General features: G+C 38.5%; 1 protein-coding gene across 1 annotated transcript; it reads right to left on the bottom strand.

Moving 5' to 3' along the window:
* Positions 1–376: 376 nt before the first annotated feature.
* On the bottom strand, positions 377–25926 carry LOC145450731 (protein kinase C-like 1B). The gene is made up of 16 exons (XM_080329236.1): positions 25137–25926; positions 23396–23533; positions 21607–21658; positions 20393–20558; positions 19906–19940; positions 18453–18529; positions 16016–16151; positions 13776–13909; positions 13678–13717; positions 13495–13619; positions 10909–11076; positions 7095–7249; positions 6011–6149; positions 4529–4717; positions 2451–2591; positions 377–913 (listed from the first exon to the last, which is right to left on the bottom strand). The coding sequence occupies exons 1-16, from the start codon at positions 25350–25352 to the stop codon at positions 632–634; spliced, it is 2193 nt and encodes a 730-aa protein (XP_080185362.1). The 5' UTR covers positions 25353–25926; the 3' UTR covers positions 377–631.
* Between the last annotated feature and the right edge of the window lie 285 nt (positions 25927–26211).

Here is a 26211-nt window from a genome sequence, read left to right as displayed (position 1 = left end):
TGAGAACTCGTGCTACAACACAGCAGCTTCCGTGCTCGATAACAAGGCTAAACAAGGGATAAATCCAAGTTTTCACCGTCTGGAGACAGGCCATCAGCGACAAATCAAAGATGGCGCACGAACAGTGGTGGGATTCAATTTTTTCATCAGCCGGTTCTATATCAAAGTGGTATTTTTCAGCCGGTTCAGTTACAAGCAATGTTCCCTCTAATTTTTTTCGAGTCTGCGCACACTCGCCAACTCACAGCGCAGACCCCAGGAATCCAGTGCGTAACGACTAAAAAAAAGGTCATCACTTCGGATTTTTTGTGCGCAGAGACCGTGAAAGCACTGCGCATTTGCGCACGTGCGCAGCTTAGAGGGAACATTGGTTACAAGTCATATTTTTTTAGTTTGAAAATCATACAAAAAGATTTTACCGGTATGTATTTTTTTTTAATTGGGCGCCACAAAAACGACTTGAGAACGACTGTTCTCTAGAACCGTCGTAAAGTGGCTGAATCCAACCACTGCGTACGATCCACATAACTTTGCTCGCAGCTGTCACCACTGTTACGAGCGTGACGATTCATCCGTGATTTCATTAGCTTCCTACACCTCATTAACGATATCGTTAAGCACACTGAGCGTGCTAGAGTTCCGTTGAAATAAGCCGCCCGGCCGAAGCAGGCAGCGGCGCTGACGACGTGGAAACGGTCCTTCTCTGCGAGGGCGTGCTCAGCAGGCCGGACTGCGTATCTGCGTCTGGATCGTCCGCCGGCTCGACGGCCTTCTTGTAGTTGTCGCTGACAAACGAGAAGCCGCGAAACTCGGCCTGGTTGACGGTGGCGAGCGACTGCGTCGGGACCGGGGTGAGCTTGGGGTCCTCGCGGGTGAAGTCAGGGTCAAAGTTGGCCACGTCGCGGTCGCTTTGCTGGGAACGAAACAAGATCCGTTACTTCACTTATACTTGACAGATTTTTGTGCTTTAGGCAAAACTAGGCCTATCGTAGCCTACTAGGTTTTCCATACTTACACAAAATGAACCCAAATATTTTCGATCGAAACTCGTCAGCGGTTATCGTCAGCAACTAGTAGAGAATTGGAAAGAACATTGTAAATCAACAAAATATGACGTCACCAGCATGAAATTTCGAATAATCGGGGCGGCGAGAGCGCTTATGCTCAGTGTACTATTTTTAGACGGTACACAAACTCATTCTGTAGGCACAAGCTTGGTTGTTGTATTTTAATGAAAGTCAACTTCAAGGCACTCAAACGAGAGTGTGAACGGCCTCTCCCGGCAACACGCTAACAGGATTATCCAACAAATGACCTTTGCCTGTTCTGAATCAGGGGATGAGTCGAGGGTGAGTCTTTCGACAGAGATGCGCGTGTGCTAATCAATCTAGGGACATGCTGATTTATGCGATCCCGCAAACATTATTTCGTTCATCCCATGTAGCTACAATCACAGTGGCACTTATATCCGTAAGCTACATTACTTTGTTGCAGTGCCGGAAGAACGTCTTTGCATTGCAGGGAGCAGTTGGGTTGTCTAAAAAACCACGTTGTCTTCACAGTGTCGTAACACTTGCAGACGGCAGAAATCAGTAGTTTTTCAAAGCAGGTGGAAATAGGATGGATATAAACATCTTCGGTCGTTCGTTTGGTTGGCTCTGCCGACTTTTTTGCCTTGTTGACATACAATGTTCATTCCAATTCCCTTACTATTTGCTGACGATTACCCCTGACGAGTGTCAGTCGAAAATATCCGGGCTCATTTCAACATCAATAATGAATATACTATTCAATTGTATTTCTAAGTTCTGTACCTCCAAGCAGCACTTACGAAAAAGGTCATGATTTAAGACTGCTACTCAATGTTCCCTCTAATTTTTCAAGAGCCTGCGCAAACACGCCAGCTCACTGCGCAGGCCCTAGGACAACAGTGCGCAACCACTCTCCAATAGGGTGATAAAACCAACAACTGGGGAGTTATGTGAGTTTTTCGTTGATAAATCGCGGATTATCCACCGATCAAGGATAATCCGAGGATTATCATCGAAAAACTCACATAACTCCGCTTCTATTGGTCGGAATTGACTCAAATTTGTTTTGCAACGTCTTTGAAGACAGCTCAACAATTTCATGGGGTTGGCAGAAAAATTTGGAATTTTTTTTTTTCAATTTTCCATAATAAATTAAAAATTCTAATTGGATCTGCGGAGTCCTATACTTGTTAGAATCGAACCAAATTTGGTGTGCAGCGTTTTTTAGGGTAACCTGACAATTTAATCAGTGAATGGCTGAAATCCGGGAAAAAAAGTTATTTTTGAACAACCCTAGTGCGCAGCTTAGAGGGAACATTGCTGCTACTTCTACTGCAGCTTTCAGTTTAGAAGCGATAGACTGTCGAATTGCAACTGTAACTCAATCAAGGGAAAAATCTGAGCGCAAACATCACTCACCACTTGCGGTTTGAACGGCGGCTGCACTTTCTTCTGTTCCAAGTCAACCCAGTTCATGCCCTTGAAAAACGGCTGGTCCTTGATGGCCTCCTCGCCCGCGGTCCCGCATCCGAGTCGTTTCGACGGATTTTTAGTCATGAACTGAAAATTGGATTCAGTGGGAAAATCCCATTTTGTCGCCTCACCAAGTAGTGAAATGCACTACTGAGTCTAGAGACACACACAGATGTGGTCGAACTAGTCAGTGTTTCTTTTTCAAGTATCAGCAAAAGTAATGTTGTACATTTCTACCCAATTACAAGTAGAAATAGCGATTTAAGAGTGATGTAAGAACTAATTTAAACGAAAGTAGAAAGTCAAAGGTATGAAAAGATAACTCGGGTAAGAAGTTTCAAAAAGTGTAATTGGTCGAGGGCTTGCATACTCATAAAGTGGTTGATTTTAGGTGGATACTTCTGAAATTGCCAGATGAGTCTTCGAAGGGAAAGCAGAATGACAAATGTCAATAGGCAAAGTCTTCGAATACATGCTCAGTAGGGCTGTTCAAAAATAACTTTATTTTTGCAAATTTTTGCCGGTATAAGCTAAAATTGTTAGTTTGGCTAAAATAGCGTTGTACAGCAAAGAAGCTACTGGAGTTGGAAACTTGTAATTTTTATTCAAAATTTTACCGTCTTCCTCCGTGGATTTGCCAACTTATAAATAAAATGAAATAAATAAATCGATACTCGGCGAATTCGGTTCAATTCCAACTCAAAGCTATTGGAGTTGTCTTGGATTTGAAAAAAACAGTAGGCCTATTTACTGTGGGTAATCCTCGAATTATTAACGAATAACTCTAGTAACTTCATTACTACCGGAAGGAATTGAGTCAAATTTGTTTTGCATAGTTTTTGTAGACAACTTAACTATTTCATGAGTTTGCTAGTGAAATTTGAATTCTTTTTTTTTTCATTTTTTCATATTAAATTCAAAATTTTCAAACTACAATAGCATCACTTCTACTCTTTGAAATTGAGAAAAATTTGGTGTACAAATTTAGCTAATAGCCGCACTATTCGAAGAAAAAAACTTATAAAACTTCTCATTACAAAATCGTAGAAAAAAGTCAGGCTGGGTAAATTTGTCCCAAGATCGATACACACAAGCCCACGACTGACCGCTGATGATTTCAATACGAAGCCGTGATTTCCACAGGACAGCTGCTCATTAAGTATCGCATATCAACGCTGGCGTGGAAATTACAACTATCGCACTAGAATGTTAATTAGTCGTTCCAAAGGGACTTCGGTTGGATCGGAGAAGCCAAGGCTATCTATCGCAACCAGCTGCGTGGAAGGAGCGATATTCATCGACACGTCAAGATCAAAATTAATTGATGTGGCTCGTAGCTGTTGTATCACCTAGAGACCAGAAATCTCCAACCGACTGAAAACAATGTCACAAGTGTTTAGCCTAAAGAAGAGCTACCAATTTTGTGGCGGCATAGTTTGTTTGCCTTCAGTGACTTTAGTTATGTATGTGAGACAAAAAGTGACAAGTAAAGAATAGCAATTGTAACAATGACACAATCGATAAGAAGATATCGATATTCAGCAGCCAACTTCGATTAATCCGACTGATATCATTAAGTCAGTTGAATTAGGAATGCTACAACTAGCCTCAATCACTGCAAAGAGCAGAGTATCGTGTAACTTTTACAGAAACCAACCCCACCCAATCATTGAAATAGATTCGCCCTAAAAGCGCGAGTCTTTCTATTGACGGGCTTGAAATAGAAACAAAAACTCACGGGGGGGAACCGTAATGAGTTTGTGGTGAGAAAAAACATGTCACAGATGCACTATGATGTAATGAGCAAACGTACAATAATCAAAATCAAGCGTCCTCCTGGTTAAAACGATACAATCTTTTCTCAGAACTACTTTTTACTTTCAATATTTACAAAGGATGAAAAGTGCAGGTAGGCAAACGTACTTGAGAAGTATTGACCACTTCTGGAGACTGCACAGGCGAGATGTCGCAGAAATTCGCCAAGACTCATCATTGGTATTCAGACAGAAAAAAAGCGTACGCACCCCTTCCAAAATATTCACGGCATGTTTGGTGAGCCATACGGGATACAAAACGTCTTCGCTCATGATAGATTCAAACAGGTCGTCCTCGTTGTCCGCTTCGAACGGTGGTTGGCCCGCCATCATCTCGTACATCAGCACGCCGAGCGCCCACCAATCTACTGACGGGCCGTAATCAAGCTCCTGCAATATCTGAAAAAATGCAAGAACGTGATGTCTTGCGTTTCGGCTCCAAGTGAGGATAAAAAATGTTTCTCATCTGCATATGCATTATTATTATACAACTTTGCCTTCCTAATACACAAATCCGGAAATACATTATGACATGATCAGGGGTTCCTAAACTTTTTAGTGCTTTTAGCGTGAGTTGATGACTATAAAAAGATTCATCCATTTGAGCTACCTGATTACATAAAAAAAGGTCCACACTTCCTCCCAGTAGCAGTCAATTGAGTCAATAACAAGGACAGATCTTATAAATTAAGGACAATGTATGTTTATAGTTTATAGTTGTAGATTCAGCATTTGCCTATCACGGACCCCTCAAACTAATCTGTGGACCCCGGTTTAATGACCTCTGGTCGTGACTTGACGTCGCATTAGCTACGATTGTGTGGGCAAGAAAGAGAAAGTTGTTCTTATCCAACTAGTGGTGGACTGCTTATATTATCTTTAAATGCACCACAGGGTAAATACACACAGATGTGGTAAGTAACAAAGTAGTTCTTTTTCAGAGTACTACCTGCACTGCTTACTCAAGTCTCGAGTGGAAATGTTTGTAGACTATTTCCACTTCTACTAAACAGTTTTTAGGCAAACCACTCTTTCCATTTTCGGTTTGTGAAGAAAAAGTAGTTTGGGGATAGGTTTACATCGGTTTTATGAGTGAAAAGGGGAAAAACATCCCCTGTAACTGAATATATTTTGAACATGTCATCGTATAGTTGTAATAGCTATTTTGAGTTGATCGTGTGTGTTCATCCTGTGATTCTGAAAGCAGTGACCCTCGATTAACAACTGAAATTGGTCAAATGACCCAGCAATAAATGCTCAATTACCCAATGTAATAAACACCCAAAACCGATTCATGACAGCACATAAACACCATGGTTAGCCATCACTCAGACTAGAGTGTGGATATCAATTTTGACAGTCATAGTTGAAGAATTTTAGTATGCTCCTCACAAACATCAGAATCGGAGCCAAAATTGGCGATGCGAGCGATGAGCCATAAACCACCAAATGGGAGATATTGGCTGCCAAAAACAAATCATGGTCAATGATGAAATTCATAACACCTAATGGTCCCTCAACTAGACAGAAATCGGATTGCGTTATATTTAGAAATATCTATTATAGAATGTGTTCGCATACATGACAAAGACTTTTAACGTGCCAATAAAAATTGATACTAAAAGATAGCATATTTCTTTCCACCGGCCGCATAGTGCTGAAGTCCGTTCCTAAACCGTTCTCTCAACGTACCTCAGGAGCGATATAATCTGGGGTACCACAAAACGTCGTCGCCAATTTGCCTTGATTGATTCCTTCTTTGCACATCCCAAAGTCGGCCAGCTTGCAGTGACCCATTTGATCCAGAAGTATATTGTCAAGCTTGAGATCTCTGAACGTAAAAAATCACTGTTCTTTATCTGCCTCACACCATATGGTATCGCGACATCGTTCTCATTTGTCACAAAAATATGCATGGTACTCTGCCGTTGACGAGATTTATTTAGCATCCAAATCATTATAGTATTCTGACGAGAGACATAAACATATAGTATGCAAGGGCTCTGCAACATTAATTTAATGGATCAATGGTACCATCACTAGTGTAGGTAACAAACATACACTTAATGTGATGCATGGCAAATAAACAGAACATTCACTTAAATATGTGATTGGCTTGGTGATCTGATGCTGAACTTGAATATTTCTATCACGGAAATCCGCGGTAACGTAAGTTACTCCCTTCAACTTGAAAGCTTTCTGTGTGCCTTTAATCAAGAGTTATTGGATAAACAACAAGCATGGGAATGGAAATTCTTAAGAAAGCCAATTCTGCAAAGTATGACGTGATGATTTGGAAACCAATAATCTAATATTTACCGAATCAGTGAAGTGAAAAGGTAAAACTCAGCACAAGGTCAAAGCAATTAATTGCACAGTTTTCAAAACATCAAGTTTCCAGAATCGCAAAATGTTACATTACGTTATCGTTAACTTGGAACAAAATGTTGCTAGCACGCGCATGAAATGGAGCGTTAATGGTACTTCAGCGTGCTTCTTTAGCCTGTTGAATTTGTCAATGGGTCAAAATAGAGCTGTCATTTGCTTGTTTCAAAACATTCCTTGTGGTTAGTGAAAGTATCAATCTGGCCAGTACTGAACTGATTAAAGTGTAAAGGATTACGTCTGCATATCGAATTATAATCAGATGATAACGCTTCGGTGTTGTTTAGGCTCTAGTGCGCATTGCATTATGTTAGAAATGCAAGCCACTTTCACTTGCAAGCTCTCGATCTTTAAGGCTGAGATTAAATTTTCAAATTTCACGCTCACCCACCTGTAAATAACTCCATTTTTGTGTAAAAACATGAGAGCCAGGATGACTTCCGCCGCATAAAAGCGAGATCTCGATTCGCTGAATTTGCGAGCTTTCTGGATTTGGAACATTAGATCACCACCGTTCACGTACTCCATGATGAAAAATAAACGTTCCTGAAAAAAAAAATCATTGAAATTACTTATGATTCTTCACAGAAGAAGGCATGTGCAATAGTGATCAATAAAATGTTTTAGACGATGGAGTCACCCTTTCCAGCTCAATATTAGAGCCTAGCCCCACTACTGAACACAGCTCAAGTGCAACATCAGTTCAAAATATCTTGTGAAGCACCATCAATATCTGAATGTCATTCAGAGTTACTGATATAAACATTGATTGAGCTGAACTCGGTATTGCTTTGCCTTCTGGATGAATTCGTATGACTGGCTGTATATCTGACATCTCTGCTCCAGAACAGAGCTTGACAACATTATTCCGCTTCTGCAGACCTGTTTCAAATTGAATTTTTTTCACGGTCTTAAAAAAAACCAAATGTTCAACATTGACAATTGCCTGTATCTCGTGCACTATAAAGTCACTAAAAGGTGCCCAGTTCGGCAGTAAAACACATGTTTTCATTCGAGAGATTACCTTGAATTTTTATACTAGTGATGCAGTATGCAGAAGTACACAAACTTTGCGTGGACCATTAACAAACTTGCCGAGCACTGCTCTAGAACATTCATTTGAGCTTCAGTTCAGCTTCAAAACATAACTTGTTCACTGTAGATTTATTTTTCAGTATCACTGATGTTAAATCACAATTACGGCAATAAAGTGCGATGAAAAGTATGTACATTGTCAGTAACGGATGGATTACGTGAAAAACCATCAAAAGCACGCCCTCTTTATCAAACTGGGGCTCCCAATCGACCATTCTGGGTAATTCCCCAGAATTACGTAATGATGGGAATGTGTATCGGGCTGAATGCGTACAATGTGTCGAAACTGATGAATAATTGACCCACCACGGAAGTCCTCACACTTCCAATTGAACAGCGATACTTCACTGATCAAATATTTAAGCTTAAACAAGTACACCCGGAAACTTGATGGTGCAAACATCGATGATAATCATACTTTCATTTTTAATCATTGTGCTTACAACCCTGCATTTGGTGGACATGCAACTGTGCCCTAACCAACTGAATGCAGTGTAACATGATGCCACAGTGCAGAAGGAATACTCCGCCAATGGCCTAGCATTCAATTTAAACGCAAATGTAACGGTAACGAAAATCCCAATTTTCCAAGATCCAGAGTCGGAAGAAGAGGACAGATATTTGGTATTTCAAATATAGACACAGTTGATAGAATCTGAAGCACAATTCAAACCAATCAAATACTGATAGTTGGCACCAAAAGTAGTATACAGGCAAGGCCTACAGTATTTTTTGGTAACTGAAAAAGATTTTATAAAGCAAGTCGGCATCATTTGATCATCAACAGATCACAATGCATCCACAAATGCATACACGCAGTGATTGCTTCAGCCTAAATTAGGGCTCAGGCTCAGTACATGCAACTGTAGTTCAGTCTATATTCTAGTCCTGTTGTAGATGGAATATCGATTCATATATAAAATTCAAGGAAGTATAGTAGGTATTGGATTGTAATAAAATACACAGTCACATATAATTTGATTGAATAGGACCAGGATATTCCCTTGAGTCATGCATTCATGTACTAGCCCAACATTTTAGATCTTGAAAGACAGTAATTTCATACAAGGGACATTGGAAGCAGTACAGTGTGCATTGCATATTGTTAAGGTCAGATCAGTCAAAATATTTCTACACTTGAGCATGACATACCACTCTACACTATGCACACATCTTCGAAAATACAGAGAAGGACAATACAAGTTAAATATCTTTGATAAGAAGGTCTGTAGTAAAAAACAGGATATTTAGAATCTCACAACACGCAGAATACTTCATCGCAGCCAAACTGAAGAGCGTACGATCAATATTCCCAAATCAAGTTGCTGTCAATGATATTGAAACATTGATGCGGCCTAGTCACTTACAGGTTTGATGGATGGACGGCAATTATTTTGACTGTCGCGGTCTCAAGGGTGTCTCGTATAATGACAGTGACGCGATTCTAAATAGATTAGTACCGATCCCGGGCAACGGTGACAGATATTAATAGATTACTGTTTCCGAGACAGGTTATACGGAATCATTGCTTCAGTTAATTAAGTGCCGTTATTTCTGGATTGAAGTTTATTTTTGTTGCTGAACAGGAACACACAGTAAAATTTGGTTTGCATTCGAACAGGACCAAGGGAAGGTTAAATTTATAATAACACATGATGATTTGCGGTTTTGATCTTTTCAGTTATATCCAGCCCGCTAATGAAATATTCAACGATCTTCACATGAGAAAAAATGTGAACATTTTAGGTATCATAATGTTCGCAAACATTTGATTGATATAGAATCCAGCTACTCCTGTTCTGATAAAACCTGTCCAAGTGTCCATACTAGTTTAAATCATCATGAGCTCAACATTCCTGCCCACCATGACTAGGCATGATACGATTACAGAGTCAGTTCAATCCAAATTCCCTCCAAACACAGTCATGCAAATCAATAGCATATGGAATTCCCCCTAAAGATCAACTATTTGATTCAACTTTAAGACGCCTTCCAATCTTTAGTTGAGAAAAGCAGGTGACCCGGTAACTTGAAAATAAGACGACTATAGAAGGGATGACAATATTGTTTGCTGGTAACTGCTACCACCATATCATCAAAGGAGTATGATCCTACATGATCAAATCATTGAGATAGTGCGCTGACAAAATCAATCATTACATTATGTGTAATGCATCTACATAGGCTACGACTGTATGTGTGGTCCCAATACCACAGGCTTGAAAAATAATTGACGTGAGAACCGTGTGATCACAAAATTGAGAAGAGCTAGTGCAAAATATCATTACTGCAACTAATAGCAACACAGTCGAATGTAGATTTCAGCATGAATTCCACAAAATAACGTCATTTTCTGTGTCAACACGAGTTTCTACTACAGGATTGAAATTACTATTCGAGTAATGAAGACGGCACACATTATAATTATAATTTGGGTACCAGAAAATGCGCCAGTAGCCAGTAAAACCTATAGATCCGAGAGCAGGGATTCCCAAAGTGGGCGACAGCGCCCCCTGGTGGTCACAGGCGAGCGTGAAGGAGTTGCTGGGCATGAAATTGGCGATCGGGGGACGCTGGCTATATATTGGACTGCAGGGTGCTGGCTGATATTTCATATTTTGTAGAAAAGACACCAGAAAAAAAGTTTGATAAACTCTGTCTTAGAGAAATCATATGATGGTGATTTACCACATCAAGCAGACACGGTACCATGGCAGATAGAATTCCATGGCAGATAGAATGTAATTAACAATTAAAAGAAGTGACAGAGCAGATTAGCCACCGTAGCTCGGCGGTATCACTATCTGCAGGCCTATTTTCACATCCCATTGGTAGCTGTCATGGAGAAACCCAGCCACTGCCGACCACATGCAGCACGTAGGGCATCAAACTGTATGAATCACTGATAATTATGATGTGTCAACCCTTACACGAGAATAGCCGTATTACAAAGGGAAGCACATATTTGAATTTTCTGTCAAACACAGCGACAGGACACAAATTCCTGCTGCACTGGCAAAAAACTGTTTATCAACTCCAATCTAATTAAAACGCAGGCCTACATAACATCCCAAATATCTGCAGTCAGCGCAACTCGCCAGACAACTCACCGGAGTCTGAAAACAAGAATGAAGAGAGGTGAGAAAAGGGTGCTCCAGAATTAACACACGTTTCTCCGTCAGCGTGCATTCGACGTCGTCGTCTGCCGTGATCACGTCTTTTTTCAATACTTTAATCGCAAAGACCTCTTTCGTCTGCTTGTGTTCTGCCAGCATAACCTGAACAATAACATCGGGATGAAATTAAAACAAGATTATACAATGGTTACTGACAAGAGAATCATCAAATAAGCAAGATAAAACACTCCCTGTTCCCAGCGTAACGTGATACTGCATGCTTTCAGACAATTGTATGCTGGGCATAGAAATCTCAGATTCCAGAAAGTGGAAATCAATGAAAATTTAATATGAGCCTTTCGATACTAAAATCACATTTTGAAAAATTCAATAGAGGTTTGTTTGCATAGGCAGTGAGCGACGGCCTACATCGATCAAAGGCAGTTGGTCTACGGCTATCAGTTCGCTGATAAGAGATTACAAAACATATGACCAAACCACAACAACAAAAATAAGGAATCTGCCAGGAAATACTGCCTCACTTAAGCTACTAAATCAAATTTGAAGTGTGTTCTCTGCTTAGCCATGATCACTGTGTAAGAAGATAAGCGAAAATCATGAAATCATGCTCGAAGGACAAGTCAGTCACTGGCGATAAAGCAAAAATACTACCCCACCTGGGACATTACTATTGATAAACTAAAACTGTCGTATAAAGAATGATAAAAACTACAAATCAGGCGGAGGTCTCACAAAAAAGCCTGCATTATTAATACCCCATATAGCATATCGATCCAGACAAAGGCAGTGTAGATTTAGGAACACACCGCCATGCAAATTTTATAACAATTGACATTTGTATCTGTTCTTTCCCGCGTAAAAATACACCAGAGTAACGAGATATCCTTTGAATATTTATGGAGGGTACGGAATACATATTTCTCTCAAAAAAACAAAAGATGCTTTCCGGCATCATTGAAATGTGAGAATTTTGCACACTGAACTAAAGGAATGTAGCCTACCCTTGCTTTGAGTAGCTGGAAAATGTTTTTATTTCTCAAGGGAACGCATTAGCAGTAATGCAGGCATCAAAAAGAATGCTTTCAAAGGCTTTGAATAGTTTTCTGCACAAAGCTTCAAGCTGCCCTCCCGGGATATCAATGTCCACTCTGAAATTTCAGTGATGATATTCAATATTCTTTTTGTTCAATTGCTATGAATGCGTTGCATGCAGCATTGCAGCATAGCATTTGATTTCAAAAAAACTTCCAGAGAATAAATACTAAAAAGAGTGGAAAAACTGGATATTATCTTCGTATAAGTTGATAAACTGACGCTTGGCGCAACATTATTGTCTACTTGTTTTTGGATTGGATATGCTACAAGCATTTTAGATATATTCCTGTCCACCAAATTATGCACTACCTGTAGAGACAAGTGAAGGTTCCCGTCATAATAAGGTACCACATCGAAAATATTCTTCATGAGTCTTTCATTTTCTAGATCTCCCTACAGTGCTCAAACTATATTGACACAACATACCTTGTTTCAAAATTCCTCTCACAATACACCAAGAACAAAGGGAAAATATCTTTGGATAACAGAGTAGCCAGGACATTGAACATTCAATAACTGGATTGTCAAGATCTTATGGCACACAATAGGAGCTACCAAAAAGAGCGATTAGGGCCACATACCCTCAATAGATGGTGGCCTCAACATATTTCAAAGACAAAATATGTCCAGGCTGTAATCACCAATAACAGCATGCCAAACACAATAAAAAAAATATCTTGATACATTTGGCAGTAGGGAAATGTGATGTCTGAGAATATAGATACCGTACTAGAATTACACCAGGGCAAATGCCCAAAAATTACATCAAGTCTGTATGGTGAGCACAAAGACGATTTGAAGAGACTCTTTGGGGTAAAGAACTTTAATATACATTTTAATAATATATTCATTGCAGAAATATATTAAAACCCGATGCTTTTCTAGCTGACACTCTTCAAGGGCAATCGTCAGCAAATGGAGAATTTCAAAAACATGCATCTAGCTACATTACATACAACCAATTATGACGTCATAGGAACAAACAACATGAAATGCAAGCGAACCGCGAGCGCAGCTAGTGGCCAATTTTCGGATTGACTAAAAATTCCTTCTGCTGACACAAGACAAGACAAAGACGATTGTAATTCAATTGATTGTGTTAGATTACCGAGATTGTTTGCTTATGAATCACAAATATCTTGTAGAGGCCATGGAAAAAGTAAATCACCAAGTGACTAGGTAACTTTTATACACTTTGGTCTTGAGAAGAATATGTCATATGTCAATCTCTGATAAAACAAATCCACATACGAACACTAAGGAATACAGCAAAAGTCGGTTAACGATCTGTACGCCAATATTTTGTATCAATGCATGTAACTAAGGCAGATGGCTTCTTGGGAAATTGGTGCTGATGACCGCTATCCCCATACGAGCGTTCGTACTCAAGAAATGTCAAACCATGGTAGCGCCACTTCTACTGCTGTAATACCCTGAAATCAGTAAATCCAAACTGCATTGTACCTTTCCAAAGCTTCCCTTCCCCAAAACTTTAATGAACGAGAAATCGCTGAGTTGGACTCTGTTGTTCATCGAGTTATTGGCAATCCCCGCAACGCCGCCATTGGATGACGAGTTACCGGTACGCCCTGAAATAAACCATCGAGGTATATTATGTAAGATGACAAAAGAATATGCAATTCTCACCATCCTGATTGGGTGGTAGACTGACGCTGGCTGTAAGAGTCTGAAAAATATTTGGCCGCGTTCAGATCACGGAAAGGGGGTCGCAGGGCTCGGCGTACCTTGTGTTTTTTGTTGCCTTTGTCGATGTCGAGCTTACCGATATCTCTCAATATGTCGGCGATTTGCTTCTCGTTGATGCCGCACGAGTTGGACACGTTTTGAGCGCATCGCTTGTGAACGTTCATTTTACAAGCTGGAAGAAAACGTTGGTGTTTTCAAGGGTGCGATCGCATCGGCAAAATGCATTTGCTGCATGGGAGGCAAAGCGGACCAGTTGGTTAGCATTGGCCAGGGTTGTAATAACATGAGTCACGATTTTTTGGTGACTCGACTTGACTAGAGACATTTTTACAAATGCATAAAATGACTCGACTCGATTCAATTTGTGTATTGACTCGACTTGTACTCGAGTCATTGTGCAGGAATCCAACCATGACATACTTCGAAGAACATGGTAAGTCACTACATTGTTGCTATTTCGTCTATCAGTCCTGATACTTGGAAAATAGGGCCAAAAACTGTTAGGAATGAGGAAAATCACGATATTATAAATGCGAACCATTTTATATTACTCGAGCAGAGTTGACTCCAGTGGATTAAACCAGATTAAACATGAAACTGAACAGTGAAAACAATGACTTGGACTCGAGTCATAATACCGTGACTCGGACACGACCCTTCGCTCGCTGACTTGAACTTGGACTTGACTCGCTAGTGAATTGAAAATGACTCGAATTGACTCGCATCGAAACCATAAAAGTGAGATTGACTTGTAACTTGGAACCTTGCGACTTGGTTACAACCCTTATTCTAGTAATAAGAACACCCTCCTAAATCCATGCTGGGTGGTCCTGCTGTAATTCGATGGGCCAGAATAGTTATAAATACACTGACAGCAGCTGACGATTGACCCTGAGGAGTGTCAGCCGAAAATATTCAGGTTCATTTCTATATGAGTATATTATTCAATTGTAGGCTACATATAAGTTCTGTACCTTCAAGAAGCTCTTCAAATACACGATACTGACTTCTTATCTACAAATGCTAGTTCGTAGCTCGGAACTGAATCCAAATCAGGTTATTACAAGATTTTAAAGTTTCAGTACAAGTGGAATTTTCAGAAATCATGGTACGAGAGCAAAATTAATGCGGAATTGAGCATTCAGCAGCATAATCATAGTCATAGCAGCATTTTTAAGGAAAATGATCAGGACTGGAGTAGGAAATGGCAAAAGTGTTTATACCTTAATTTGAAGAAAAAATTGTTGACTGGATTCATTTGCATGCTTACTGTCAGAAAATTTGGTAAGATGACACCTCGGAAATGGCTGGCATGTCTAGTTTTTGATCATACCATGGCCTTTTATTGCACAGAGCTTAATATTGCAGGAACCAAGATGTGAAATAGCACCATGACACCTCCTGTAGCAATGCTAATTGAATAAGATGTCATGACAAATTTGAAGCCAACTTCTCCAAAGTTGAAACCAAGTAAAAATACTGGCAGAGCGGCTGGCAAAAAACTTCAATCTCCGTTTTCAATTTCAAACCACTACAAACCTTTTGGGTTCACTGTGATCAGGTCAATCACAAATCTTCTATGCAAATGCAACTTCAAAATTAGAACTGAGATCAAGGAAGAAGCCATTTATAACCTTGACCAAAGATATCGTCACTCATCGGCAGCAAGACTTCCTCAGAATCATAATTGCACTTTATAACAACAATTTCCCCAGCATATTCCCTTGATGATAGCAATCTTAATCCAATGATAAATCAAAATAGAAATGGCGTGTGTATTTAACTAAATAAAACGAAAAATAACAGAACACTACCACAACACTATCAGGGATAACCATTACGAAATTAAGATGCAAACAAGCCTTTTGTCCATCTCTACGCTACTTTCGTGATTGTGCAATCAACAAGATCAGGAGCATTCATCATGATAGTTAATGATATGACATTCTACGACCGTGCAGATTCCCTACACCTTGGCAATGGATCTCTATTTATAGGTTATATGCTACCAGAGTAAATTGATAAACCCATAATATAGAGATATAGTTATCAGTGAAATTTACTCAAAATATGCTCACTCATAAGATGATTCGACATTGCATTGAAGAAAATGCTGGCATAAGGATAAGATACACTTTTTAGTAAACTTTGGTGTAGTTCTAGGATGAGATGAGTCTTGTTACACAAAACAATAGACTTGTAAATCGTAAACAGTGACATTACTATATTCAATGTATCGCGCTGTCATATATTTTCAGGCGACAACGCCCGGACGTACCTTTGCATTGCTTTCCTTGAGAAAACAATCCGTACAGCAAAGAGCCACAGTGGTCACAGAAAGTGAAAAACGAATAGGAGTGTACTTGAAACTTGTGCGGGATTCCAAAGTTCATTCGCCCATGCACCGAATCGTGCTGAAAACAGAAGCTCTGAATTAAACATTGCCGAATGGGAGCTCGTTCTTGTCCCCTAGGACTGGGACTATTGCACTTGGACAAAAATCATAAAGAAATCGATTACAACGAAATGTAAACACGATTATTTGCCTATTTCGATTGGTACTTGAGATATCGGCAGGCACAACTCAAACATGATGCAAGGACTCCTCTCCCTTATCCAAATATGCACCAGAAGCTAAAACAACAGAATTATGGCATAAAATTTAGCCACAGCGGCTGATGCGAGCAGCAGTGAAGGTCACCAGATTTTGTTATCAGTCTAAAAGCAGTTTGCCTTGGGATGGGAATGAGCGTGGATTAGGATTGGGCTGTGAAAAACGGATTTAGAGATTTTGAACAAATTTGGATCACTTGAGAATTTCAATTGATTTTAGATTCTCCACTTCTGCCACTTTTGGATAAGTATTGACAGATGGTTGAACACAAAAAGCAACTATGGAACTAAAATTGAAGATCTGCACAGTTATTGATGTTCAAAATTTGAAATTTCATATCATAGTATTTACGGTAGGTAGACCTATAATAAATAAATAACGAATTTGCCACCATGAATACTATTTTTTTCCAAATCCAAAATTTTGTAGCACACTCTAATAACTTTGCTTGTACAGTGTACTGGTTGGAAATGAGTCAAATTTGTTACGCATCATTTTTTGGATAACCTAACAATTTCATGGGGTAGCCAGTAAAATTTGAAAAAAATTCGATATTTATTTTTATTAAATATATCCAAAACTTTTTCTCTTGTAGCAATGCCCCTGGAGGTTGGAATTCCCCCAATATTGGTTAGCAGCGTTTTTCATGTAACCTAACAATTTTATCAAGTAGCCTGCACAATTTGAAAAAAGTCATAAATGTCATAAAAGTTTTTGAACAGCCCTAATGAACATATGGTTTGTTGGATAAGTTGTTGACTGACTGACCTATCAGCATCAACTGTACTGCAAATGCATGAAGTCACTCATAAAATACCATGAGAATAGTTTGTAACGAGCATCCGATTAGATTCTCAGAATCGGGAGCAGGAATTGTCAGAGCAAGGATTCTGGCTAAATTCCTCCTCCAGAGAGGTGATAGATATATCATGCGTAATGTTCATTCACATGAGAGATGCACCATAGTGCTCTATTGGCCTTCAAGGTAGGAATAATAACTGGGTCAGGCTACAGATTCGTGAGACCTGATCACACTGACCAAGTGCAACATCCATAAGATACGATGCAACAAATGTAGTAACAGACCAACTTCACTCTATTTGTGATGCGCGCATCGATTAAACTACAATCATTATTCATAAATACCAAGATCATTGATTAATGACTGGATTCTCGCACGAGCACGAACGTGAGCACGTTTCCGATTTGTGGTGACATCAATTGATCAGAGATTATTGACACAATTGATATACATTATTCAAATGCACACCAGGCATTAAGTCTGACAAAGCAACAGCTTACGTAAGGACACAATTTCTTACATAATGATAATGCCATTAGCCAATGAAGATGTCCATTACCATTGTGATACAGCACTTAGCAGAGGAAGAGCGAGACATACGTGGCGCATGTATTATGTATTAAAAATACTAAACATCATATTTTGCTTGGCCGGACAATGATCTTCTAAAGAGCAACAGCATGACCAACCGCAAGGGCCAGGAACTCTCAAACTATCCGAGGCCAGTGACATTAGTGATATTTAAAGAATTTGAGGTGACGTTGGGTAGTAATAGTGGAGCTTACACTACCACTTCCTAGAGGCCACACTCACACCTAATTGAAAAACAATCCCTGCATTGAATATCAGTCTGGCTTACTTGTTTACAATACTAATTTTATGGTATGAAAAGTCCTCGCAGTAAGATCACTTTAATTAAAGAATTGTACCATCCGTGTTCAAGTCTATTCGCTATATATGATCGTGAATTAAATCAAAAATAGTAAATCAAAAACCAAAATTGGGTTTGGCATTACCACATTGGCTACTCACTGCATTAGCATAGGCTTCAATTGTTGGCATAGGGCCCAATTCACCAGTTGCGGTGCATAGTGAAAAATAAAAAAAAACGAAATGCGCAGTTCCCACACGTTCCTTCAAAGACAAAAGGCAAAACCCATGAAAGCGTAGCACCCAGCAATCGAATGATGTCGAACAGTAATTATGGTGCAATTGTTGAATGAAGACTCGGATAAAGATGACGAGGAACGATTTGCTAAAATCTGGTAAAGACATGGAAATTTCACAGACAATTCCTACCATAGCGTCAGTTTTACATCCCGGACACTTTGTTAATACTTGCTTATGACATCTCTTGTGAACGACACATGTGCACACTGAAACACAACAGGAAATTTGTCATTGACGGAAGAGCTGAACATTAAGACTAGCACAGAGTCCAGAGTGGTGCAACTGCACTATTTTAATTACAGTAGGGTCGTAACTTCTTGAATATGCTCGGGATGAAGTCATTATTATTGGAGTCACTCTACAAGAAAATGCAATTCATTGCATCTGCATAGAACAATAAGTCAGACCTATTGTAGCCATGGTTGCTGTCCAATGTCCATTCACACCAAATTTTAGAGGGATCACTGTAATTATTGCAACAGGAAACTAATTTTATTTGGCACACTGAAACTCAAGGCCATGAAAGGGCTCTACCAGGATCTGAATATGCAATGCAGACCAGGGTGATGACGTCTTTAATGTACTAATCCAATAACTAGGCTACACATACAAGAATAACAATGAAAACTAACATAGGGTTCAGCGACACAACAGTTGGGAACGGATTGGTTGGTATTGCATGGAGCCAAGTCACACAAACTTCCTGACAAAGGTCTGATTCAGTCCACGCATTGCAGAATTGTGTAGTGTGATTCACCACTATGTAATCCGGCTTTGCAAAAGACACACAATGAGGTGGTGACTGAGCTACTGGGTATGTGTAGCCTGTTGTATGAGATTACACATCGCCAAAACTGCATCCAGGAACTGGATAAAGAGTTTGGCACCGGTTTGTCTCATGGAAAACATGTCTCTGCGCTTTAATAAAAACATCGGGATTCGGCAACATCTTTTTTCACCAGGAAGTATGGAACATAAATTTTATAAACAAGTTGAATGTTGTCTTTTCCTACAATGCACGATTTGATATACAGAGACAAGACAGTGTAAACCACAAAAAGTTTGGTATATTTTCATAGTATCTACAAAACATGATGTACAGCACAGGCAAGCCAAGCCATCCACTTGGTCTTTTCCCAATTCCTAATGTAACGGAAAAAACAATAAGTTTTTTCGAATTCTGTAAAAATTACTTGATTGCAGGCAAATCATTAACAATTGAACGGTTCAGAAATGATTTCAGTCAGAGTTAAAGTTCAGCTCCTTTTCAGGATGTAAGCACAATTTTGGAGATTATTTTTTCATGGAACATTCGACAGTCATTAGCAATCTTCCTATCCAACCGATGACATTTTAGAAGATTAAAATTACATAATACCGTATAAGCAACAATTTTACTTACAATACAATAATCTAGAACTAATCAGTTCAAAAACTTTCATGGCGTTTTTGTCGTGATTTTGACAATCACTCGGATATAGCATTATCTAGAATTTGAGGGCAAAATATACAAGTAACAGCCAACTGCCAAGTCAAATATTTAACAATATGAAATTACCAACTTAAAAGTCGTTCAACACACCTTGACATTGGTAACCTTGCTTTCCGACAAGTCCCCTGCAGAAAAAAAATAAAAATGAGTTAAAGTGCGATAGGCCTGTATTCAGTCACTGATTCACATTAATAGACACACATTTCAACGTTGATATTTGCCTATGTGCACCGGTGACCAGTGCACGCTATTAAACAATGATAACGCAATTGGATTGAAGACGGATCAATAAATACTCTGTGACGACTGTTGCCAAGGAATCCACATCCAAATATATGTCTATTTTAAGATTTTAGGCTCCTGCTATCAGTGAAATGAGGTAATACGTAAATGATGATTTCTAGGTATCAGATGATAAGTAGCCTACTGTCTTCATTTACTATCCAATCGGTACAATATGTATGGGATCGCACGCCTTATAATGTCCGGAACAAAATGAAATTTTTTAGAGCGTCTTTTTAAGTCTCAAAGAGACTTTGCAAAGTTAAAGCCGTATCCATAATGAAAACATACTGACCATATGAAATCTCGGCAATGCGAGCAAAACGTTGGCTGCTTCAGATAAGTCGCTAGAAATTTATGGCCGTTGACACGATGTATTCTGCGGCGTACCGCATTTCTGCGTACCCTCTTTCTGTCACTTCTTTCCTTGAAGTGTCGCACTGGAACATGACGATGCTTACCTAAACAAAAGTGACCTTCAATTTCCCAGTTTACACATCACAAAATACAACCGAGGCTCGATGGATTAGTGATAGCAAAATTTGACACTTGTCAACAATTTATGAACCAAAATGAGACACCGCATTCCAAGCATACTTGGATCTGAAGAGATTGTAATGGTGAAGATTGTAAATGCCGAGTTACCTTTGCAACAGACCGGTTGCAGATCATATTACTGAAATTCCAGATAAGATAAAGTGGTCTACTAGGTGCTGTGTTTGTTTTAGAATGGATATGGCAATCATAATTTATGGTTACGGTATGGTATGTGCGTGGTGTGTGCAGGATCATGAGATATAGCTCACGGTCAGGTGAGCAGTGAGTACTCTGCATACGATTTGCAATACTGTAATATTGTCTTCAACAAGTTTGTTTATCCCATTATTTTGAAGATCTTACATAGGATAAGTACAAGATCTATTTTCGTTAAAATATAATAATATTATATCATATATACATATAAATCTATTTACTAAAATCTGGGTCTAAAAAGTGGAGGGAAGATGTATTTCAATATTTCGAAAGAGAATGGCTCGGTCCTTAATAATGATTGCACACGCACAGCTACAACCACCCAATGGCCAAATCAAAACGAGCAGAGTAATTCTCGTCACAAACCAACACGCAAACCAGGAAATAAGACATTCTGTAATCAACTAGTCGATGACAAACACTACATGAACGAGCTAGTAGGCTACCTATTAGTGGGCACTTATCAAAATATTCATAAAATGAATAAGTATTAAATCAAAACGAGTTGATTGAAACACAGAGGCTCAAAAATATTCAACAATGTAATATTACGATGACCGATTTGAATAAATGTAGTAGTATCAGTATTAATCAAAAAGTGAATTTAAGCAGTTCAATACCAAAGGATGTATTGAAAAATACTGTGACCGATCAAAAATCGGACAAGAAAGGTTTTTCGTAGTGGTTCCGAAACATGCTGTCATTTAGCCATCGCAGGTGGAAAATTCAAATTCACAATATCTCAAACGAAGTTACCTTCCTGAAGTTTCACAAGGACCTTCAATGTTCCGGCAGGTTCCAAATGCATCTGAAAGAAAAATCCCAATCATTCAAATAGCTGATTGTCAGTAGTCAGTACACATTTCATGACAACATTCATGGCAACTTGAAACACTTTCAGGTTGTCTCTTATCAGCAGTTATTGCCACATATTTACACATTCAAAAATGAAAACAATGTCGCAAAGTAGCCTATGTATGGAACATTGGAAATTGATGGCCTACAATTCACATTTAAAACCACAAATCTCTGAATAGTTTTCTATGTTAATCTGTAGGCCTATGAATTTGCACCATTTACCACAAGTTTTACCCATTGATTTTTTCGTATGACATAGTGCGGACTTTGTTGTTACCATTTTATAGTGCAAATTACACGGTTTGCAATTTCAATCAGCCCATTAGTAGTTTTATTTTTTATCCGTTTAATACCTGTCAGTGTGCAGATAGCTTGTGATACCATTATTTTCTAAACGGATGTTGTTTCAGAAGAAATTCCAATCGAGCAATCGTACCCATGAAAATATTTCCAAACACAATCAAACTCCGACGATAACGCAAGTCATAAAACGTCAAATATTTACCAAGACACCGTAGTCAAATTAAAAAACCATAGACCTATATTCAACGCAAAGTGACAAATCGGAAGAACACATTACTTTTCATTCAACACCCAATTCTACAGAGACCAAATTAATAGTGAGATGAAATATTCCCAAGTGGTATTTCGGCATGACATCATCAACAAAGGTCCAATCTACTGGTGTGTATGATAGTGGCAATATTTCAGTACACACCAGAAACGGAATTATATTAATAAATACGCGATATTTCCCAGGTCTGTCACTCAAACCGTTTATCCCACAGATATGTCACTAGTGATAATGCCACTCAATTGTTTCAACAACTACCGGTACGCAACTGGTTGAGACAATTGAGAGTATATTACCTGTGTTAAATGCCGGCAGTAATGTGAATTTCGGTGAAAATAGAACTGACCTGACGTAGGCATTATGGTATTTAATTTGGTAAAGCATGAAGTTGGCTCAACAACAGTAGTCAAAATCTGATGAATTTTGTCAAAAATCAACATTTACAACATTCGTATCTAAGAGTTGAATAATAACCTAACACTTTATTCATTTGTGTTAACCTGTTCCAAAAATTTCAAAAGGTCATGTAGTCAGGGTATATTGCACAAACTATGTAATAGTAACATATAATGAACTGTGCTGTGTTGAAATGTCTTCATTCAATTGGTGCAAGTTACTACTCTGCCGATACCAAAATCTCAAGCCAACAAGTTATTATACTTCAGATTTAATCGCAACACAGCAATGCAGCATGCAATATAATTGGCATAAATATCTTTACATGTATCTATAATAAAATAGTCTGCATTGCAATACATTTTAGTTAATAGCGTATTGACCTGCTCATTTTGTATCTTTGAATATAAATTTGAGGTTGCCAATCTCCAACCATCAGTTTATCTCTTAATAAGACCAATCAGATGTAATAGTAGCCTTATTATCAGCTTTATTCCATAACAAAAATTACTGAATACTTGTGAATTATGGCAGCAAACGATATGTTCATATTGCCAAATTTATTCCACTGAACTAGTTCAAAATTTTGTCTATAATTTCAAATTACCAATAATTTATTTTTATGCAAGCATCCGATCCTAATATGACTTGAAGTAAAATTAACAATTTATTATTATACAAGACATAATAACAAAGAATTGATCAAAAGAATGTCACCAGAACGTCACTATATTTGTCCATGATCGATTTCATTTGAAGTAGTTCCTCGAAAGTAATCTGACAATCCGCCACAAAATCATCTTCGGGCACTGATTGGTGAAAGACGCGAAAACTGAGTATTTGCGCTTCATGAACCTGAAATAAAAATACGCCTTGCAGTCGTTGGTTGCTGATATCATAGTAGTTTGGTGGTAATGCTCTCAGTCAAGTGCGGAGACTTCTTAGTTCTGACAAGATTTGTAATCCCATACCGTACAGTCAAGAGAGTTCTTGGTCAACATGCCCACACAAACGGATTATCAAACTTTGCAGCAGATTCAGTACTTTTATAGCCTACAGGTTAAAAATTGACAACAATGTACCAATTAGGCCTACATATTATAAATTTTTCTTCTCTTTTATTATTTATTTTATACTTTATCTCCTGTCTCTAATATCTATTTCACTCGCTTTTGTATGGTCTATAGGCCTATGAATTCTTTCGGTTACAATGAGATTAATAAAGAAAGCGTTATAAGACTCTGACAAAGACTGTCTTCAAAAAGAAGCTGATATGTCACTCTTAAATAATGAACTCGATTTGCAATTATCATAACTAATAACCAAAGCGAACTTAAAAAATGGAAAAGATCAATGCTAAAGATCAAATCAAGAATTGCATCAAGAGCCACCATAAAACATAGCTGTCCGTTGTTCCACAGTCAGCCCAAAGCATCATAGCTTCAAATTCAACAGTTAACTAGTTGGAGGTGATGAATTGATAGGTCAAGAAGTTATTCGGTCACTCATCATATGTATGATGAGATTCTTTTCTCATTGTTTCGCTCAATTGACGAAGTACACTTCGTTTTGACAAAGTATGGGGCCAAGAAATATTGAATTGAGAGATTACAATAAATACAGCAGTTACGGCTTGGGCAAATGCGGCACCACCTAAACACACCTTTCATGGTTCATTGCCAACCAGGATAGTTTCAAAATTGTTGAATATGTTTATTTATTATAATAATGTATGGAACTATTATTAGAAGCCACAGAAGTTCAGTCCAAAGATTGTTAGGATAGGATAGAGTGGGTGTGTTTGAACCTGTATTACCATTACAAATATAAATAAATAATATAAGAAACCTCAGATTTGGAAGAACGTATCTCATGTTAACAATTATAAATGGCTTAGGCTATAATTATGTCGTTAAAGATGTGAGTGAGAACTAGTAGTGGTACAATATTGCAGCTGAATATTTCTGTCTTTGTCAACACTCTTACTGTAGGATTGAATGCTATTTTTTCTTTGAGCCAATGACGTCTTCATATAATCTAACACAGTCTTTGGCATTATAGTTGTCTTGTCCGTACTCTTTGCTAAAAGCCCCCGCATATAGTTGTGTTTCCGAAAGTAAAATATACAACTGCTGGACTGGAAGCGGAGCTACTTATATCATGCTAGTGTCACTGGTTCAGTAGTTCATGTTTATGTGTATTCAGTTTTACAGTAAATATATGAAGGGTATATGGCCTATGGCCTACCTATAGTTGGCAAATTGCGAGTGTCATAATAGTGAAACTATCCAAAATAGTGGAGCATTCAATATGGGGACTAGAGAATGCCATTGAAGGGAGTTGGTGTCAGGGTTTAAGAGATGAAGTCAAGTTATTCCTGGTTAGGTTGGCTTGTGTTACAGCTGGAATAAGGGTTATGGCTGTTTTAATTAAGGTATCGTATCAAAAGAACACTTACGTTGAGCCGGAACTCTTCCGAAGTCCATACTGGGGAAAGAGTTTTTGGTTTCACAGCAGTCTTTCCGACAATTCTATCATCCACACTGACATCAGCATAAGTGTCAAGGGTCGTCAGGTTAAATCCCGGGAGTCTTTGAATGAATGCTGTAGGCTGTAAATTCTCAGCACTATTTATTTTCACACAAACCGTGCCAGTAAAACCGGTCATAGACATCGTGGTGGGAGCTATGCTATCATGAGATTAAAACAATAGTAATCGCTCATTCTGTAAATAGCACAGTTTATCAGTCAGGTCTATCTTGCGCTACATAGGCTAAGCCTACGATTCATCGAAAGTTATATATTGTGTAGGCTATAGAAAACATAGCCTATACGCACAGCTATAGCTTTTACATTGTATCAATGACAAGCATCAAATGTCAAATGTCAACTGCCAATAGTGTGAACTTCAAAATATAGTTATTGATATCAAAAAGTCAATACTTGAATTTTGCACTAAGCAGAGGAAGAACAAAAAGATTTAATTCATGAAGAGAGTCTTGGAGGTACAGAACTTCAGTATACAATTGATTATTAAATTATTATTATTCATATTTATTTCAATTTGAATGTATTAGTCAATTCTATACTGAAATATGCTAAATAGTTAGAGAACCATAATTATAAGCTAATTATACTTATCAGCATAGGTCCAGAACTATTATTGCGATGAGCAATAGTTGGATCTACATTATACACGCGCAATGTGCCTGCATGTGCATTGTGCCATGTAGGCCTACATTCAATAAAATAAGTTCTCCGGACCCGGAGTGGAATTGGTGGCAACGTCACGCAGGATTTTCTGTTTAATTCCTTAATTATTCTATATAGAAAAGCTCTCATCACGCAGGATTTATTTCAAAACATGGACAGAGATTCCATATAGGCTCCGGACCACTGACTGAAAATATATTGTTACATAAAAATGCATAAGAGATAGTTCATAACTTGCAAGCAGTATCAGTAAGCAATTCGCGTACAAACACAAACTGATCATCACCTCACATTAGCATAACTCCTTAAAACATTTAAAC

This window comes from Botryllus schlosseri, chromosome 11, assembly GCF_051294905.1.
Source record: "Botryllus schlosseri isolate E-star chromosome 11, Bs_hap1, whole genome shotgun sequence".
Classification (NCBI taxonomy): Eukaryota; Metazoa; Chordata; class Ascidiacea; order Stolidobranchia; family Styelidae; genus Botryllus; species Botryllus schlosseri.
Note: the sequence above shows the minus strand (reverse complement) of the source record. Positions and strands in the feature narration are given on the sequence as shown.

What these genes read in the sequence shown, in the direction of transcription:
- LOC145450731 (XM_080329236.1), bottom strand. Translation starts at nt 25,352, where the DNA reads ATGTCTATGACCGGTTTTACTGGCACGGTTTGTGTGAAAATAAATAGT. An exon ending in ACAAATATAGTGACGTTCTG is followed by an intron (nt 21,659 to 23,395) that starts GTGACATTCTTT and finishes TTTTTCTTTCAG; the next exon opens with ATGCATTTGGAACCTGCCGG. An exon ending in CGCCGTTCAAACCGCAAGTG is followed by an intron (nt 914 to 2,450) that starts GTGAGTGATGTT and finishes TTTCGTTCCCAG; the next exon opens with CAAAGCGACCGCGACGTGGC.